General features: G+C 36.7%; 1 protein-coding gene and 1 non-coding gene across 2 annotated transcripts; one reads left to right on the forward strand and one right to left on the reverse strand.

Moving 5' to 3' along the window:
- Positions 1 to 1386: 1386 nt before the first annotated feature.
- LOC113231260 lies at positions 1387 to 21259 on the reverse strand. The gene is made up of 10 exons (XM_026465494.1): positions 19766 to 21259; positions 18722 to 18902; positions 15105 to 15697; positions 14551 to 14728; positions 11702 to 11846; positions 10281 to 10386; positions 8675 to 8787; positions 6882 to 7019; positions 3556 to 3673; positions 1387 to 2085 (listed from the first exon to the last, which is right to left on the reverse strand). The coding sequence occupies exons 1-10, from the start codon at positions 20785 to 20787 to the stop codon at positions 1896 to 1898; spliced, it is 2784 nt and encodes a 927-aa protein (XP_026321279.1). The 5' UTR covers positions 20788 to 21259; the 3' UTR covers positions 1387 to 1895.
- Trnak-uuu lies at positions 8178 to 8250 on the forward strand. Its single transcript has one exon. It is a non-coding gene; the product is annotated as a tRNA-Lys (tRNA).
- Positions 21260 to 21349: the final 90 nt, after the last annotated feature.

The following is a 21349-nucleotide window of genomic DNA, read 5'->3' on the forward strand; positions in this document are numbered from 1 at the left end:
TCACTAATATGTCTTTAATTCTTCATACTACATTCTCCACTAACTTGCCGAATGACAGTAGCAAATGAGAAATGTATACCCATCTCTCTTTTCCCTATGACCTTTATATCAAGAAACTAATATGAAGGAAAGAGAAATCTAACATCTACTCCGTTTAGGCTGACGTTTATACACACAAACTATGCATATAACTAGCCTATGTATTACAGTGAACACGCATTCCATATTACGTTTTATGTTCTTAACGATTAAGTCTAAATTACACAATGACGGTGCTCTAGGCCGATGTGTTTAACGGACTTTTTAAGTTCTTAATAATCTACTGTTCACAAGTATTTATACATAGAAATTAAATAAATTAAATAAGCATTCACATTCACATAATTAATATATATTTAGGAAATCCTGGTTACTAGAAAAACACTATTGATTTTCACCACATTATAACGACTGAATCTTATAGTCAGTACATAAACATTTCACTAAATTCTCACAAAAAACTAACGCCAAAGTAATTGAAGAATTACCATAGTAAAACACCGTACATATCAATACCATATATATTCATAGAAATTATATGTTATATTACATATTTTTTAATGCTCCTGTTATCCCACAACATGCGTCAATTCCATCAAATTGTTATCACAATATTCCTTCTCGAGAACAGAAAAACAGATATTATTTCTATGCATTTAAAATTGTATTTATAACACTTGAAATTGCATTGCCCGTGTTAGAAAATACAATCTCAATTATAAAGAAACAGAATCTGTTTTCATAATTCTAATCTTAAGATTATGATCATGTAAGACGCTTAAATAATGTCTATAAACATGTAATTAAGATCCACTATGCATTAATCTTAGTTTAGGGACGTGGGCAGGTTGTAACTGCTACGATTACACCATTAGTACCATTGGATAACAACATTTTAAATTTGCCACTATATTTTATTATATTTTATTCTGTTTTTTACAAAGTTTCAATAGTGAATACTGGTAGAGTCCATTTATAAGAGGAACTTACACTTTTGATAGAAAAAAGTTGTTTGCACCGTCTGATTTCAAATTTTACATTCTATGTTCCAATATAAAGTGTTAAAATTTTAGTTACGTCTTTCAGTGTTATAAAGGGCGTTATAGTTACATTTGTTATTACATAAATAACTTCAATATATTTTATATATAAATTTCCACCGCGCAAACGAACCTCTATTATTTTCTTGTTGTTTTTTCTTCATCAAGAACTTAGGCCAATATCCAGTAATTTACCACACGGTAACAGTATAATAAAACAAGTAGTCCAACACCGGCCTGTATAGTCGTTCGGAGCGTACGGTTGTCACATTATTGTAAAAATAATTAAAAAAAAAAGGTATTCATCCCACTATTGTTGTGCTATATCGAAATAACAAATGCAGCAACCTCATATTGACATTCTTATGATATTACCGCACATTGGTATCTCGATTATGGGAGCATGAGTATAAAATAGAAATGAAATGCTGAACAACTCTGAATTTGAGGTACTCTTGTTCGACACAACAATAAACACGCCTACTACTTGATGTCTTTTTTAAATACTGAGCGGCCGTTTCGACTCAATTAATAGCGCGTGTGATGACCCGCGCTATGCAACGCGAGTACATCACGAGATTATGCGAATGTGTGCGTCCTTACGAGACGGCGTTTTGTATGGAGTCATACTGCTTGTCTTATTATAATAATATATTATGGCAAAATTTTTAATAAAATATGCATAAAAATAAATGCTAACTTATGTTTTCTTGCTTATCTCTTCTTACTTATTTTTTCCTCATAACCTTGAAAGTTGTCCGTACATTTCGCAAGTGAAACAAAAACTGACATACCTCGGAGTATTCAGCTTCATATCTATTGCCAGGCCATGACGACTTTGCTAAAAGGCACGAAGAGTGCATTGTATTGCAAAGGCGATAAGAAGTACCGCCGACCGGCGTAGATGCCGTCGTTGCGAGGCAGGCCGGGATTCTGCGCGACGGGGAACTCGGCACCGATCATCACGCTGCTATGGGCTGCAGTCGCGCCTGCATAACCCACGTACCTGGATTCGATAAAAACATATAACATATTAAAGTCAGTAACATAATAAGAACATAATTTATCTCGAGTCAAATATTTTCATCTCTAGGAAGAACAGCATGCGTAGCATTCCGCCGCGTAATAGTTTTACTATTATATCCACATTTAGCTGTCAAATTCGAGTGATAAAACCGCCATTTTTTAATTTTATCACAATAGCGAATATGGCGAGCACCGTGAAAGTATATCGCTGTGCCAGACATGGCTGCAAGGTCACACCTGATTTTTTCTGCACAATAATTTTATCAACGTATAAAATGAGCTCGACAGACGAGTAAAAAAGAAATAAAAAAAAGAAGCAGGTTGCATAGTATATAAACTATTGGCAAAAAGTGAGAAGGGCATTTTTTATACAGTTCTATACATTCAGAGTAATTAGAAATACGTAAATAAAAACTAATGCAATGTAAAAACTGAAATTACAAAAACCCGCCATTTTTTGTTTCGTCGTTTTACAACGATGCAATTGAAAGGTTTACAATTTTCGCGGCAATGATTAAACGATAAAGATGGCTATATACGCAATTTCAAATTATTATCCTTATTCTTCAAAATGTATAACGATAGTTCATAATGAAATAAACAAATGAACGAATGAGACTGGTATGGTATTCGCAAAAAAAATATATAATGGCAAGATAGCTTCAACTGAGGTAAATGTGTAACGGGAAGATTTATCACATATCGCAAGCGATATATCGCCATGCTATGGCCACAGATAGTCTCATAATAATTTTGAAGCTCACTAAACTCGCCTTTATTCACCAGATTTACATGTTTTAGCAATCATTACGCTTAATTCGATACTTACGGTGTACATATTTGCCGAAAACGTGCAAATTGGCTTGTATAGCTCTTCCCCCAAAAGATGGAGCAAGAGGAACAGTCATCGTATTTCTTAAAGAGGTAATGTATAAGCTCGTGTTCTCAAGATTTCGCAACTGTCAAATTTATTTTTTCCGCCTTTCGTATTTGAAGCAGCGACATCTCTTTAAAATCGTTTGCACTAATTTGTTTGTCTATTTTATCGACTTAGTGACTATATATTTTTTTTTTTAATTTGCATACAGGTAACAAAGACCCATAAATATATACCTTAGAGACTAACATACAAAATAATACAATAAAAACACTACTGACTAATTATTATTTACACGTATTGTCTGCGACGTGTGACGCAACGTGGGTGTCAGATAGCCGGCCTCGGAAACGTCGGTACATGACGCCCTTCGGCCAAAATTCATCTTTCATGAAGGTCGACAGATGTTGAGTTGGTACTCTCACCACAAATGAATTAAAATATATAATATATAAGTAAACTCTTTAGATTATGAGTTACGGCTTCAAGTCCTCTTACGTTCGTTCGTTTACGGCGTTCCTCTTACCCCAACTGATCTTAGTTTTATTACGAACATTTATTCTATTAACGTACCTTACTCGGCCGAGCGCAATCCTTCCATTTGGAGTGATCACTTTCACGTAGTGTCCAAGTTTAAGATGGCGCGGCTCTAATGGGACGTACGGCTTGCCCATCGGCTGGATTGTGTCCACTAAAAGGTGGTATTATAGGAAAATTATACTTAGCAGTGAAAGTAAGTTCAATAGAATTTTTTTATTATTATTCATTTAGACATGAACTATTTTGTCGGATCTAAATCGCGTAAGTGCAGGCGGCCTACCATAACCCTTCCAAACGCAATCTTATTTCAATGTAAGCATAAACTAAACTTATTATAATATTACTCATATTCGTACGATGACAAACTTGTCAACCAAGTAATGTATTATTGCTAAAGTGATTGAAAGAACGAATGATTTCCCAATATTATCTATTCCTTACTAGAAATAGGAAAGAAATAACGCTATATGAACTATATAATGCCATCTCTTTTTTTTAATGTTCCGAATCGTAATATAATGTTTATTATATTATATTGTATTTAATGTTATTTACATTCAAAAAATTTTAACTTTAAAAAAGTATGTAATAATAAAATCTATTAAAATTTTTTTAGTTAGTTGTTTTCAATTATTTTTCCGCATTTTTATGAAGAAAAATAAATAAAACAAGCTGAGCGTTGATAGTCACGTTGTGAATTCGGAATTATAGTCTAGTGTCAAATGTTAGTGTCGCCAAGGAGCGTATAGATGTCGCTGTCATAATTTTACGAAATAAACATCGCGTATTTTTATTTAACGAGAAATGATTGATCCTATGTACTATTAAATAAAAAAATAAACAAAATATTGAAGAGATTTATGTAAATAAGTTCAACTTAACTTTTAATCATTACAAATCAATATTTAGACAATAAATTCGAATATAATATTGTTTCCACTGCGTCCGAGTAACTATTTAAAGATTGCTAAATTTCACATAAGAACAATATTACTTTAATGTTAAAGTCGCGTCATAGTACGAATTGAGTGAATCAATAGTCAAAAAGCTGCCAATAAAATCATAGTTTTAACATTACATGAAGCTTACTTTAAGCGCGTCTTGGTACGAAAAGTCAATGTAAGGTTAAAGTAATATTGTTTTAAGAGGTTGTGGTAGCCCACAGGTACCCTTTACAGGTCTCATGGTCACGGTTGACTGAGATGGTAAAGTCATCAATCATCACACAAGAAAAAGCAACAAAACAAATATACACGGTTTAGATCCGAAACATTGACTTACAAATAAATGGACGACGGGTCTAATACAAAAACCACGAAAAAAATGTCCCAAGTCAACCTATTCGAAATTTAAATTGTAATGTCATCGCAGTATCGCGCTGTCTGTAGAACAAATGAAGACTAAAGCGGAGTGTCGCGCTCTGTATACGATTTTAGCGCCTTACAAGTGCGGACACTTTTTATCGCGGACCCGACGTCCATATAATTGTAAGTCAATGATCCGAAACGATGGTTTCATTTCCAATGTATAGCAACCGCGAAAACCTAAGAACTACGTAAATTAATTTACTTCATATTATACTCTTAATATCCAGCTCGAGCGAGAATTCACATTCGGTTCGGAATTGCTTAATGTCTCTGTGCATGCCATTAACTTACGAACGCCAAAGATAAAGCTGCTAAATCGACAAATTACACGACTTTTTGTTTCTGTGTTATCACTGTCTAATTGGTTTTAACATAAAAAACATGAAAAAACTTTAGGGTTTGCTATTGTGCACAGGACAGCGAAGTTGAAATTTGCGTACCATTAAAGATACGTACAGACAAATGGGAACATTATATTTAAAATCAATATTATATTTCAACAAAAATTCTACAAATTGATGACTAAGAACCTAGAAATGTGCAGATTTGCGAGGTTATGTAAATACCACTATGTAGCTATGCAAATAGGCAGCTATTTATATTTATTTGTTTATTTTTACATTTTAGGAAAATTCACGGACAAATAATACAATTATAGTACACTTGAATATGAGTAATCCAATGCCATTTACGAATTTCCACCAACATGAAACTATTCAAATTTCAAGTGCTTAACAAGCCAAAAAGAGATTTTAAGAGTGTTAAAGGCGATCGTAAGGGAATCGCCGAATAAGCGGCGACCTGTAAACATAGTTATTGCACGAGGCGCATCATCGTCGCTTCGCGCTTGTTCGCTACACGGGGTGCAGCGTCAGCCCCGTACTCGAAGACAACGTGACCGCACTGACGTCAAAGGCAGAAACGGTGGCCCGGGGCATCGGATATCGCGGCATTCGTAATCCAACTTCGATTACTTATCGTCCATAATTTTTACATTGTAATTTTATTGTAATTTCTTTTAATAAATTAATTAAGTAAATTGATTTTTTTTTGTAACTTCGGCTCGCAACATACTTAATTAGAGAAAAAAACAAAGAACATAGTTACATAACAAAAAACAATAATATACAAGTGTGTAATCATTGCCAGTCACGTGACGTGGCAAAGTGACGTTTGGTCATTTCTCGCCTGACTGTGTCTATGCTTATGTAAAACAAATCAAATTCAGAGTGATTTAATGTCGCATTGTTAAAAAGTCTCAATATACCACTGTGACAGCTACAAAAGCAAAGTTTCAGAGGTATAGCTACTCTTTTCTACACACTTGCTGCTAAACCTAATACAATCAAATCGGAAACAGAACCTTTTTGAAAATTTGTTACATAGTCATGATTAATGCAAAGATCGAACACACACACAAGTCCTGACCTGTGGCTCAGTTAGTAAGAGCAATGCTACGGTGCAGCATAGGGTGCAAGTCCCATAGGGTCGAAATTTTTCTGTGTTCGATCTTTCTATTAATCATAACAAAACTAGTGGAGTTATTTCACAAAAAATGTCAATAATACAATTCTGTTGAAACAATAACAACATATCATCATATCAGTTTGAATTTTATTATAAAAAAATTATCATGATTTTACTATACATTAAAACAATTTTTCAGTTCCCCAAGTTCAACTTTTATGAAGATATGGCTCTGTCGTTTTACGCGATGATTGCGCCAATATCAGGGTTAGAAGACTCAGTGTTATGACAAGACAAATTGACTGTTAATGTAAGGTTTTTGCAGTTAAATCAAAATGAATTTTATTGCTTAATTAAAGGTATTTATTGATTTCTTCTTTACCTTTTACATTTCCCCGGTTACTTATGTTGTTATTATTCTATACAGTGTGGACTGGTCAAGAATTTCCCGTTAAGATTTCGTATATATGTACTGAAGAAAAATAATGTAGAAAATGCAAGTGGCACGTTAGTAGGTATACTTACAATGAAAAGGTGGGTCGTGCAAGTCGTCCAGAGACGTCCGTAGCATGGTGTCTGCTTCTTTCATAAGAAGATCAGTTTCGTAATCGAGCAAGGGGCAGCGCACGTCTGGCATGGAGTACCGCGATATCGGAACGTCAACTGGAAATCGTGAAGTTTTGCATGATTAAAAAAATAATAATAAATAACTCTGCTACCACTGACCTGACTTGACAGTAGAATTAATGAAGGAATGAAATATTCTTTACTGCACATAAAAAATTACAATGACAACACAGAACAGTAATGTAAGTATGACAGAGAAAGCTAGTTTATATCGAGTATACAGGGTGGTAGTTTGTAATGCCACCTGGAGGGAAAATACTCTAAATACTGGAGATAGAAATTTTTACTTAACGGAAACATTCCTTTATTTTTTAAAAGAAATAAAACTGCATTCATAGATTTTCGAAAATTTCACTCGCGGAAATCGAACCAGCTTTAATCTGAAAAAATGCACCCTGCACTTTTATTGCATCGATCGATAGGGTTAATTATAAGAATAAAATCTCTCTCACAAAATTGGTTAATTAAATGAATAGAAAAAAACCAATTTTCATTAATTTAATTAGTTATAATTTAGTAAGTCATTTGGTTAATTATGTACACATTGTGTTAGTTTATATATATTGTAAGATCTATTGGTTATAATAACTTTGTGTTTTTTTTCTATTTGTTTCCTAAATAAAATATTATGTTCCTTCTAATACGCATTTCAATGTCTAAAGTACCTGTTTTAGTAGATTCTGGAGATTTTTAACAGTAGAAATGTTGATAGTTGCACTTAGCAGAGGCATTCGAAACGAATTGCAATCGAAAATAATTTTGTCCAGCTAGCTTGTTCTACACGAAACAGAGTGAGTCGGCCGTATTGCTAGGTAGCTATTTCTTCCAGGTAACCTAAGGATAGAAATTTAAGAGCTGCAAAGGAGAACGCAGCTTTCAAATTTTTTTAAAATTACGAAGTTACTTATATTATAGAATATGTTCTTATATTTCTTTATTTTCTTTCTTATGCAATTAACCGAAGCGTAACATTGACCTCCCTAATCAATTGATTTAACAATTTAAATTTAAAAGTGGATGACAAATATGCGTGAAACGTTAATTTAAGAGTCAATATTATGTTATGATTATAACAGTCTGTTTATTAAGCTGCTAATTTGCCCGATTGTTTTCTTACTCTATTGGCATTTCGATGACTCAACTGGAAGGTCTTTATTCTTCGATGTGTATTTTCGTTTCAATACTGCCATTACTGCCCGGATAGCTCAGTCGGTAGAGCATTGGACTTTTAATCCAAGGGTCCAGGGTTCAAGTCCCTGTCCGGGCGACTCATATTTTATCATTCAATTTAATTCATATTCAATCACTTTAAACAACGTACGGTAGAGTTAACAAGTAAAATTGAACATGACACTTGACGAAAGTTATGTCTATTTTTGTATTCCATAATAATAATAATCTTTATTTATCTTCAAACATGGTTTCTTAAGCAATGGTAGCTGGAGCCTTTTTTTTTATTATTTAGTGTGTGTGTGTGTGTGTGTGTGTGTGTGTGTGTGTGTGTGTGTGTGTGTGTGCGCGTGTGCGTGTGCGTGTGCGTGTGCGTGCGCGTGCGCGTGCGCATGCGCGTGTGTGTGTGTGTGAGCGCGAGTGTGCGTGTGAGTGTGAGTGTGTGTGTGTGTGTGTGTGTTTATTTAGCGGAGAGCCGAATTAAGCCGTGAGATGTTGGTAAAGCGTAATGTAATGCTTACATTTGTCTCTCTTGTGCATCGGCAGTTGCAGGTTGCGCACCCACTCGCCGTCCATCCAACTGCGGTCGAGGCTCACGCACGGCGAGCGGTACGACGAGCCGCGCGACACGAACCTATTGAAACATTAACCTTAAGTTTTAAGAGTAGTGTACTATAGCGATGAAGGTGTAGAGTTACCCCCACACCGAGTCAACTCGAGCTACTTTTCGAAGTATCCACCCCGACGAGTCGAATACTTCATTCATATAGCCACAGAACAATAAATACAGTAGAAGTGGTTAGTTAGCGCCAGACGCGTGCCAACCGTAGGTTTCGAAAGACCTACTTGAACTCAGTCCGCCATTTTTGTTTTGTACGGTATGGTTGCGTCATTCTTTCGCGCAAATTCTCTAATATCGCAGATAAATGCCTTATTGTGCTGTTTTGGAGTGCAATAATGATAGCCGCACCAAAAATATTACCCGTAGTAGTATTTCATATCATCGGTACGTCTTATTTTAATAAATTTTCAGTTTATCGAATTGATTTAGATGTTAATCGTTCGTCGTAGTCCAGCTACTGGCCGCGAGATGGCAGCACGTTGAAAAATTTCAATATAAAACCAAAACGTGGTAACTTGCAATAAAGGTATTGAACTTTCAACGGTATAGCGACTGGGTAAAGTTTAAATTATATAAACAACCAAGCATTTCTTGCATCTTTTTAAATTAGAAACTATGACCAATCGTTATCAAAATTTCGTGGTGTTTATCATTTGTTTGTGTGCGTTTTGGCGACAGCGGTTCCTATAGGTCTTATTCAGAGTGGCGGCGCGGGTGCTGGCACGGGTGTGGGCGCAGGTGCGGGCGCGAGGACGAGCGCGGGGACGGGCGCGGGAGAGGGCGCGGGTGCGTGTAAATCAAATGTACATAGACGCTCGTTACGTTCACAGTGTCCGCGCGCGTCTGCGCCTTTCTCGAGGCGGACGCGGGTGCGCGTTTCGTGCGTGTAGATCTATTGCCTCGGTACGCCCGTACCTTTCACAGTGCTTATTCTAGCGTCTAGCGTCTGTTTGCGATCTCAACATGCGGATCTAGCCGCAGTCGGCCGGCCGATCATGCCCAACTCGATAAACCGTCTGTTCGTGTTTTTTTTTATAATATCAAGTGACGGGACGAACAAATCGTGCGCCTGATGGTAAGCTACACGCTTGTCCAAAACAGTTGCAGTGTCACTCAAAGCTTTAAATAGCAAAGATGTAAGGGGCACTGCCACTGCGCCCGTCACCCTGAGACATAAGTTAACAAGTCCCATGTGCCTGTAATTTCACCATTTCTCAGTTCATATACGCCGCGTCGCTCTCGCGACTCGCGATTGCTCTGTCAGACACCGAGTTGAGTCAACTCGAGTTGCAATTTGAGTCGGCAATCACGTCAACTCGAGTTGATCCCATCGCTACTCTATTAGATACTATTTTCACAAAAAAACATTTGAATGTCATGGTAGTAAAAATGTCACGATATTCAATAAAATAAGTATTGCAATAACTTAGAAGTTTCCTTGTGTTTTCTAACAATTATTTTCAAACAAGTGAGGTCCAAGGCTTAGCGCTGAAGAGAACTCTTACTTTGAAGTGGAGGTGGTGGTGGGTTCTACGTCGTTGTGCGCTTTTTTAGCTAATGCCCACACTGGGTCGGCAGAACGGGACAACTCCGGCACCATTGACGTGAAACCTGGAAGTGCAATCAAAAAACAGAAATCAGATATAGCACTGCTATTACAATAGTGTTGTAACTCAAGATATGTGAAATTCAATATTATACCATTTCTGAACGTAAAAATTGTTTCTCTACACGTCAATAAAATTGTCGTTAGAATATTGTCACCATGAAAATATATCTACTTAACCCAGAATGAGACAAATGTGTTGTGAGCTACTTCTGGACAAAACAGTCCTTACTCAAAAATATGAAATTATTTTTTTATTTTTATTTCTAAATATACTTCTAATTGGCAAGTAGGAGTTGTTTAGATGTCTAATACATTTTAACCTATACATAAATTTTAATATTCTTTCACGGGAATTGAGTAATTCGTTTTTCAGCTATTCTGAATAAATTCACTTTTTGAGTTAATACACTATTGTATTAGCAGTGCGATATATGCTTCACTTACATACAGTATTTTTAAAACTGGTATAAAAAAAAATGTCCATATTGGCAGATTTTTTTATGATACTAAGTAATGGGGCGAACAAGTCGTGCGCCTGGCGGCAAACGACACGCCTGTCCATAGCAGCTGCAGAGTCTATCAGAGTTTTAAATCGCAAAAATCTGAGAGGCATTGCCACTGCGCTCGTCACCCTGAGACATAAGTTGACAAATCTCATGTGTCTGTAATTTCACCAGTACTCTTACTCTTTAAAACCGGAACGCAGTATAGATGCTCACGTTACAGCTTGGCGACAGAAATAAGTAAGGTTTCAGAAATAGGTATCGGAAGAAAAATAGAGACAGCAGGAGGTAGTCAAATTAAATAATGCCCGTAAGTCATGCAACAAATCCACTACCTAGTATCATAGTAAATTTGTTTATAATCATGTTTTATATGACCTTGTATGATATGTGTTTATGATTTGAAAATGCAGTATGAAAAACAATGTTGAGAAAAACGTGAATGACAGTCAGGTGTCGCTGGAGTATATACTTATTTTGAAAAATATTCGCCATAAGTTTTGTTTTACCATAAAAAAAAAATTGCTATTCCACGAACCCAGTGAAGGTTAAATTTTGAACAAAATAGCTCAGCTTGTATTGATTATTTTTCATGCAGTTAATAAAAAATATCAACAAGCGCCGCTATTTGCACGATTTAAACTGCACCGTGTTTAGCGAATATCAAATTAATTTATTTCCATTATTAATAATGCATTAATTATTTAAAAACGAGTAAGTAACTCATTGTAATAGTAAGTATAAATTAACTAAAAAATTTTTAGATTTTTAAATATTGCCGACGCCATCTTTTTTTTTTGGTAATGTAACAAACCGATGTCGCTTAGCAGCACCCGTCGTGTCTCGTCAGTTCTTCGCACCAGCGGCGGCGGGCGAGCGTCGGGCACGGTCAGGCGCCGGGCCGCCGCCGCCGCGCCGGAACTGCGCCCCGGCAGCGTCGGTACTGTCGGTGGCGCCATCTGTGAATCAAAGAAAATATATTAAGATTCCTGAATCTTAAAATTGTCCTAATTCATTAGTAAACAATAAAAATCACTATTTACAAATATCGTAAATGAACACTAATAGAAATAATGCAAAAATTGCAATTAAATTAGGTACTGACTACACTACCGAATGATATTTGATGTGTGAATAGAAGAATACAGAATACTACAATTTACAACAATCTCAGTACAGCGTACTAAAAAAACCAACCTCAAAAGTCATTCCCCCTAGTTTGCCACCATTAGAGGTGGAATATTTTCTTCAAATTTAAATGTGTTCACTATGAGGTACCCTCTTTCCAACAAAAGAGAATCATCAAAATCGTTTCACAAACCGGAATTAACGCGTAACATACATACAAAAAAAACCGTCTAATTGAGAACCCCTCTTTTTAGAAGTCGGTTAATAAACAATAGTAATAAATATAAAATAAAATAGTAACCAAAAATATAAATAAACACAAAATATTGTCGAAACAACATAAAATTACAATTTCTTCGAAATAAATGCTTGTACACTGTAGAAAAGATCCCACAAACGGAGTTTTAATTGGTTATATTTATTTATTTTATTTTATTTATTATAAACATAACGAAATTTACATAGGTATAATAATTGTACAGTTTTATATAATAACGTTTTATCGTCTGTAACACTTTTCAGGTTTGTGGGTAGGTCCTAGAATTGGGAACCCAACCCTCGGCCTAGGTATGAATGAAATACAAGTATATAACACGTAAGAAAGAAAAAACAAATTAGAAAATGTAATCTCAATTAAAAACTTTCGTAGATTTCTCAGATGGCAGAACCAAAAACAAAGATTTGCAACAAGCACATGGAAAAAATCATGAGGTCCCTTGGTTCGCTCCGTGGCTTAGTTGGCATAGCGTCTGCCACGGATTGCTAGGAGACGTTGGTTCAAATCTAACCGGATCGAAGTGATTTTTTTCGATCTCGAAAGAAAACCCATACAGATAGGTATGTCAATGGTAATTCCCATTACCATCCTAGCCAGTTAGCTACCGTGGGCAAATCTTTGTTTCAGAGAGCACATGGTGTCTGCGACAGTAATCATCTGGCAGGGGAACTTCCGCATATAAAGCAAGTCCTACATGCGAATAAGTTGAAGATTCCACGCCAATACCGCAGGCCCCGTGTAAAACCGCCAACAGTCGAGCGAAGACCTGCCATTTTACCTTACGTGAGAAGTGTTACAGACAAGATCAAGAGGAAGAGTCCTCAGGCGTACACCTATCAAGAACTATTTCAAGCCCCTGAGGAAGATTTCTCAGTTCCTGAGATCCGTGAAATGTAACATCCCCTTACAGGATGCAGGAGTTTACAAGCTTGACTGTGAGTGCGGTCTCTCTTATATTGGACAAACGTAGCGAAGTATTTGTACCCGCGTCAAAGAACATACAGCTGATATCAAACACCGTCGCGTAAACAAGTCTGCAATCTGCGAGCATGTCGTGGATAAACCTACACATTCAATGAAGTTTGACAAACCCCAGGTCCTTGCAAAAGAAGTCCGTTATCTACTCAGGATGCTGCGAGAGGCCATTGAAATTAAAAAACATCCTAATTTCAACAGGGAAGATGGTTTCTCCGTACCACCAGTTTGGGATCCAGTATTTCCTCTAATGAAAAATCCCAAACAGACATAAGACTGGCGTACTAATTAATATGTTTTAGTTTATTCTAATTTCTATTAATAATTAATAATAAATTGAACTTAATAAAAATTCATTCAATGAAATAATTTGTAAAACTTAAAATAGCGTAAATTGAAATGTTTTCTTTGTAAAATTAAAAATAAGGTATTTAATTAATAACTATTGTATGTAACTATAGTAAAAATTTGATGGTTTGCATCAATATTAGACATAACTGGTTGAAGACCGTACCACCTCAGTCAACCGTGACCATGGGACCTGTAAAGGGCCCGAAACGTTGGTTTGTTTGAAAAAACAAATATACGCTATTTAAATAGTTTCATTACCTATGTGTAACAATCGCGAATACCTAAGAACTCGATATGTTCGATCTTTGTTTAACAATTATAACTAACTATACTCTAGAAAAATATGATGTAGAACAAATGCCAACAAACAAAAACGTATGATTTTTAAGGTTTTCATCTCAGACTCTTTCACAGTTACAATTTCAATATTTTTTTTTACGAAATTCAACTAGATTATGTATAATACTAAATCTTGAAGCCATGTTTGTAATGAATAATATTTATTCAACGGAAGTTTCAAATGACATAAAAATGATCAATAATTAATTATTTGTAAAACTGTGTCATCCCTAGTGACTTTTCGATTTGAAGGGAGAAATTGCACACATTCGAGTTCCGGTGGTATCGGATGTGGTATAAGTTCGGAATCGGAAAGCGATTCTAGATGATACAATATGTAGTAAATTAATATCAAATAAAATCTTATAATTTTGTGTGTTTTCATACACCATTACCCTTTTTTTTATCATCTGGCAGTAAATATTAATAGGATGCAAAAACTTATGTTTATTTCTAAATCATACGAATCAATACGTATTTTGTAAACTTTTTGTTTAGAGTATAGTGAAGTAATTTCACAAAAAAATATTGAATATCTTGGTGGTGAAACATCATAACATTCAATAAAAACTAAATTAGAAATGTAATCTCACTTTATAAGCCAGGTATCCATCGGAACCCCAGCGCGGCGGTAGCGCGGAGACGTCGGTCTGGGCGCCAGTCTCGCGGCGCGGGCCGCTGCCGTCGCGCAGCACGGGGCGCACGCGACCCGCCATGCCGCCCGCCTTGAACGGCCCTGGCGCGCGGGACACGCCGCGGTACGCTGACGGTCTTCAAACAACATTACATTCAACCAATAATCGTTTTAATCTAGATTATTTTTTTGTAGCAAGTGCGTAAATAGTACCGAAAAAATTCTGGTCCCATATATTCTTACATTTATTTATAAGAAAGAATAAATGTAATAATGTAATTTCACCAGCACCCCTACCCTTCGAAACCAGAAAGCAATAATGCTCACATTACTAAATCGATAGCTGAAATAGGTAAGGTGGCAGGACTTCCCTGGATGAACTCTTTCACAAGGTGCTCTATGGCTACTAAAACCGTTTTACGTCGCTCTCGCACATGTCGCGCCCTGCCATGCAACCTTACAGGTAATTGATGTGATTGTCTAGTGCTGTTACAAGTAACTTTAACAACTCACCTATACTGGAACGGATTAGGGCAAGTGTTCCTCCTAACATTAAGGTTTACACCCAAATCCTCTTCAGAAATACCGCATTTCGAAATATCAGGTTCAGCAAACACAGAGAACCGATGCCCCAAATGGCTGGTTCTGTGAAAACTGTCCATGCTCTCTTCCCTTTGGAGAATCTCCATACTGGACCCCATCTCGAAACTTGATGACTTCGTAGTATCAAAACTCATGCCTCGATTATACTCGCACACCAGACTGTCTACACTGTCGAGTTTTCTTGCACTCGCGCTTGGACTTTTCCTATATAACATATTATCCGACTTATTATCGTAGCTTTTTAAAATACCTCTTCCAGGCATATCAAGGCTTCTGCCATTGAATGGCACGTTACGTATATCAGTGTCGCTTGGGAGTGACACCCTTTTCATTCTAGGAGATTCAGTGACAGCTTTGCCGTTCTCTACATTGTCGTCGTAAAGGTCACCTCCCGGCTGGAAGTCAGGATCTAAAGTGTGAAACTTAATAAGGACTGGTGTGGAGTGAGTCGATGCGGAGGTTGGAACCCATGGTTCTCCTTCGCGAATGGATACCAGGTCCTCCTGTAAGAAAATGTAAGCTATGTATTCCGTGTCTAACCAAAGCCGGAACGGTGGGTGTTTAATGTCGGGGACTTCACGTGTTATCAGAGTTTCGTTAACTTTAACTCATAAGCGGGTTAAATTGGACGTAGCTAAGCAAAATCCAATAAAGGATCCAATCCACAAAATTATCAAAAAATGAGTAATATGTACCATGATCAGCAAAAAAATCTAACATATAAACATAAATAAATATCTCGAGTTACATGATATTATAAGTTTTGAAAATAAAACGAGAAATAGAGTGAAAAATACTTTTAAACTTCAAACTTCCGAATCTCGAAAGAGACTGGATGTGCATTGGATGCTTTTTGTTTAACTACGTCCAATTTATGTCGTAAAACTTTGTTATGTAGGTGACAGCATTACCTAACACCCTTCAATCTTTTTGGGTGTCATTTCCTGCTTTGCTATGTCTAAAAAGTTTTGGGAAATGACCTTATGCGTTCCAAACTTTGCTTCTGTGCTCAGGATAATGAATAGAATATATGTTACATATACCCATATACGTCAAAAATTCCCATATTAATGTTCTGACCACAAAAACAAACTTTTTAGAGCATAATCAACATTTTTTGTACTTTCTAAGTATGGGGAAACGGGGTAAAATTTTGTTACATAGTGTACTTCAATCTAGAGATTATTTGTATGGTATTAAAAGTCGCAATTATTTAGACGATCTACATAGAAAGTAGTTATCGCCCCTTATTTGTTATTCCAACGAACTTTTATGGCAGAACGTAAGATCGTAAGTCCCTTATGCCTGTCATAGTGCTGGTTCTCTCTACCCGTCAATATGGAACACAATATTGCAGCAAAAATAGGGCCTTGCTAGCTGTCCAGGAAATATCTGCCCAGTGAACCGTAACAGCAGTAGAATGTAGTCATGATTTGAAAAAGTTCTTTTTTACTTTTATATAGGTACAATAGACGTACGTATGACCATAATCCAAACATAAGGTTGGCACGAATGTGTAGATAGCTAATATTAGCTGCCACACGATTATAAATGACATCCAGATATACTAATTGTGAAAAATTGTCCTGGATCCATTGACTTACAATTATATGGACGTCGGGTCCGCGCTAAAGTGTCCGCACTTGTAAGGCGCTAAAATCGTATACAGAGCGCCAAACTCCGCTTTAGTCTTCATTTGTTCTACTGACAGCGCGATACTGCGAGAACATTACAATTTAAATTTCGAATAGGTTGACTTGGGACATTTTTTTCGTGGTTTTTGTATTAGACCCGTCGTCCATTTATTTGTAAGTCAATGCCTGGATCAATGAATTTTATTACTTGAGAAAAGAACATTTTCACATAAAATCGAGACCATTCTTAATGCCGGTCATACACTTGCGCAGGTGTACAGGCCGCTTATCGTAGCGTATGTGGGACTATCCGGCCGGAGAGGTGTCAGTCAATTTCGACATGGCATCGATTGAAGAAGACGACGTTATAGCGTGTATGGCTGTATAAAAAGTACGGTGCGCGTAGTGAGAAGAATGAGAGGTGAGAGGGAAGCATATGAAAAGGTTGAGAAATGTATTCACTACATTTGCAGGCAAGACAGGTTTGCCCACTTACCGCAACGGGAATCCAAACGCGTGAGTATATTTGCAAGCAAATTGAAATTATGCAAGAAATGTCAAATAAAATAAATCTGCAAAACAAGCATCGTGTATTTTTTAAATTGTTCAAGCGAGTTCGCGATACCGCTGTTCCATTCACCCTTAAGTACTTACATGAGGTGACCTAATTTAGTGAACTGGCCTAGTTAACGAAAAAAAATGATGTTCTATAAAAGTGGTACGATAAAAACTAAAATTTACATCGGAAAAATGAGGTACGCTTAAATTTTCCGTAACATATCCGACGATCGATCGTATGATTAATTGCATTTCGCATGCCTTTGAATACATAGTCGCGAGCTCCCCCTTACTGTCACGGGAAATAAACGACTGTCATTTTAGACGCATTTTTACACGCAAACAAAAGTTGAATTTGCAGCGCTTAACAAGGAAGGAGCTCGTTGTATATCGTCAGTCTTTGGTAGAAAGGGCGAAAAATATTTCATGTTTTAGTTTTTCACGATTGTTTTAAAATCTTTACGTTCTGTTTTAAATTCAATTTTAATACTTAAACTTAATTAAAACCAACACTGAATTTTAAAACATATGAAAACAGTCGCTAAAACATGCTCCCCTGAAAAATTTATCGAAATGGCGCTTTCGCCCTTTTTACGAAACGACGATAAGTATTTCGAAGAAAAAAGATAAGTGCACTATTTTGTGCCATATTTCGTGAAAGGTCCACTGGATTTTGAATTAGCTAAAATAGGAAACATGGCATGAAATCACTACAATCGTGTAAAGCTACAATCTAATATTGAAGAATATAATTTATATATGCCCACTTTCTACAACATGCACTGCAAAATCTATGTGGTTCTGTACGTTGTAAACGGAAACCACACGAACTCTTGCATGCAAGTTCTCGCGAATTGAAATTCTAATTTAAAGAATGTCAAAGGTCCTCTTAAAGCAACCACTGTGCAAGGTAACTTACGGCGAAGTCACACGCGATCACTTCCGTGTAAGTGTATGCACGGAAAGTTTCTACTCCTCGAGCTTTGCGAGTACGGTTTATGAACGTTTGCCATCAAATTTATGTAGGTTCTAGAGTACTTCGAGGTTTCGAGGCAACTGAAAAGAAATCCTACTAATGCCTCCATTTTTAGTTAGCAAAATTTGTTTACTTTGTGGCCCTACGAAAATTGTTTCAGTTTGTTTCATTTTTATTTTGTATTATTTTGTATATAATACACGCCAGATAGCCCAGTGCATGTATGCTGAGGGCTAATTAAAAGTTTCCGCAGATAATAATGAAATTATCATAGTATTTAAGAGGATGCTGCCGCCTAATATTCCTAAGTCTTCTCTTCTATATAGAGGTGATTAGGTCTAAAACGTAAGATTACGTACCTGCAAATTACTCATGTCCTTGGACTCGTCAGTGGTGAATATGAGCTCTATGTCATCAACTTCTTCCGACTCATTGCCACTACCGTTGTCCTGGTCTTTGTCGTCTTGAGGAATAGTGTTGGGGTCTACGGGAGTCTGCCCCCCTTCTGAAAATACTGAGTTGTCGCCTTCTGAAAGAGATCTGGAAAACATTCTAATCAAGTAAACAATCGTGCTGAATTGAGGCATAGCTGAATAGGTCGCGATGTGTATGCAAAAATAATACAGGTAGTTGCAAAAAGGTATATGGACATATTTCAGATAATTATTCTACTCAACATATTATCGATACCTCCTATGAACAGTACGCCAACTTAATTTTTGGACCTGTTCTATTATTTATTTTGTTTTTTAATTTTTTTCATAAAATTCGGGGAGTCTAATATTACTAAATAAATATAACGTTTACAAAAATAACAGAAAATTAATAAAAAATAAGGCTGGCATAGTGTTCATTGGAGGTATCGTTACCATAACAATATTGTACCTAATTCTTAGGCTCAACTCACACTAACGCAGAGTCGAAGCGTCGACACGTGTCATGTTTTGTCGCATATAGCGTATTCATCTCTATTTTGCCATTATTAAGGTACAAATTTGTGTTATGCAAATATGGAATCGCGCGACGACGCGCGCCTTCGCGTATACGTTTGGTTAAAGTCAAGCGGTTTCGGGCGTCGCCGTGCGTTAGTTGCGCGCAGTGACGCGTCAGACGCCAATCACACTGTGATCCGGGCGCGCTAATGCGAGTGTCGTCGCGCGATGACGCGCGTCACCATGTGTTGTAGTTGAAAAACAGGATGCGATGCGACACTTCGACTGTGCGCCAGTGTGAGTTGAGCTATACACTCATATAATGAAAATTGAACCACAAAATGATTTGACATTTTTGAAATAAAATATACTAAATTGCTATGCTTGCTTGCTTGCTACAACTTAAAATGCTAGTTAGCTAGCAGCTAGCAGATTATATTGATTTCAAAATGGAAATGCTTACTTGCTTACCTAAGACTCAAGTCATCAACGTCCAAGTTAAGAGTGTCCTTTCTTCTGCTCCTCTCTGCTTTTTCCTTAACAACCAGATTTTCCTCAGATGTGATCCGCACTTGAACATCAAATTTATCCACCTTGGATTTTGTTTCAGCTTCATTTGGCACTGCCATTTTAATGTTCTCAGACGAAACTGCTTTAAATCTTATTTTATTTCCACGATTGTCTTCAGCGTTTTCAAAATGTGTCCTCTTCTCTTCAAATTGAAAAGATTTTGAGTCTGTTGGTTCTTTACCTCTCTTCTCTTCAATAGTAGAATCACTATCAGAAGTTGTACTTGATGTAGTCACACCTTCTTTTAAAGTCTGTACTTTTATCCTTACATCAAACTTTGACAATAATTCTAACTTTGTTTTAAAACTGGCTGGAATATCTTCTGATGACTTTCTACATGTAGTAAATTGACTTTTTTCCTGATCAGCATCTATTTCCTCTTGTTCCAATTCAGATTTTTCTGATTCCTGTGTGATGCTAGACACTTGACGTTCTGGTGATAGTTCTATAACATTTAGTCCTGGAGATTGTAGTTGTTCTTCTTTGATTTCATTCAACTTTTCAACAGAGCAAAATGAATGTTCTGTTAACTGTTCAGGTTTTTCCTCAAGTTCTATATCTGTAGTAATAGCACTATGAGGTTCTGTAGTAGCAGTACGTATGATTACCTCACTCTCTTCTACATTCTGTCTAGGGCTGCATGTGATTTCTAGCTTTATATTTGGTACATTTTGCTCTTTTTCATCAAATCCTGTATCTATTATCTTCCTTCTCAATATATGGTTTTCTAAAGTCAATTTTTCTATGAGATCAGAGTACTCTATGCAACGAGAATGTTGTTCGTACTTTTCTTTCAACTCCTTTAGTTCATTCTTGGAGACTTCTAGAGCAGTTCGCAAGGAGACAACAGTCTGGTGCAGAGCCCTTACTGTGTCCAGATGCACTGCCCCAGGTGGGACTGCCTCCAGCCTGCCACTGTCCATTCCACCTTGTTACGCGTCCTCAGTGCGACATTCGGCAGCCCATACATGACTATTGTTTTAAATCACCTCTTTAATTCACAACCACTCCGCTTTCCATAACTGAATCGCAGTTATCGTACCCTTAAATATTTTATCAAACTTTAGCTACCAACTCGACGGTAACATAATGAATTTCTAAAGCAAACAGTGCACTTACCGAAGATTTATTACACGAATATATCCATAAATACATATCATCGTTCCCGTGCACATTTTTAGATGCTATCAGGTTCCATACAAGCTTAGAAATTCACTAGTGTATCAGAGCACGAAAGGGATTGAAATCGATAAAACAACTCAGGCCAAGCACAGGTAATTAAGCTTTTAGAGCCCTCCAAAGTTAGCGGCGCGCCTCGTCGCTGGCACGAAAAGCTGATAAAGCTCCGACACGGAATGCTGTAATTAAGTTGAAATTATCTTCCAATCGTTTTGACAAGGTTGTAGAATATATCTATAACTCTAGGTGCAGGCTAAATGCTCGAGAAAGCTCACAGTTCACTCCTTTGTAAACAAATCAATACTA

The sequence above is a fragment of the Hyposmocoma kahamanoa genome, unplaced genomic scaffold, assembly GCF_003589595.1.
Source record: "Hyposmocoma kahamanoa isolate Upper Pololo Valley unplaced genomic scaffold, ASM358959v1 65, whole genome shotgun sequence".
In the NCBI taxonomy this organism is placed as follows: Eukaryota; Metazoa; Arthropoda; class Insecta; order Lepidoptera; family Cosmopterigidae; genus Hyposmocoma; species Hyposmocoma kahamanoa.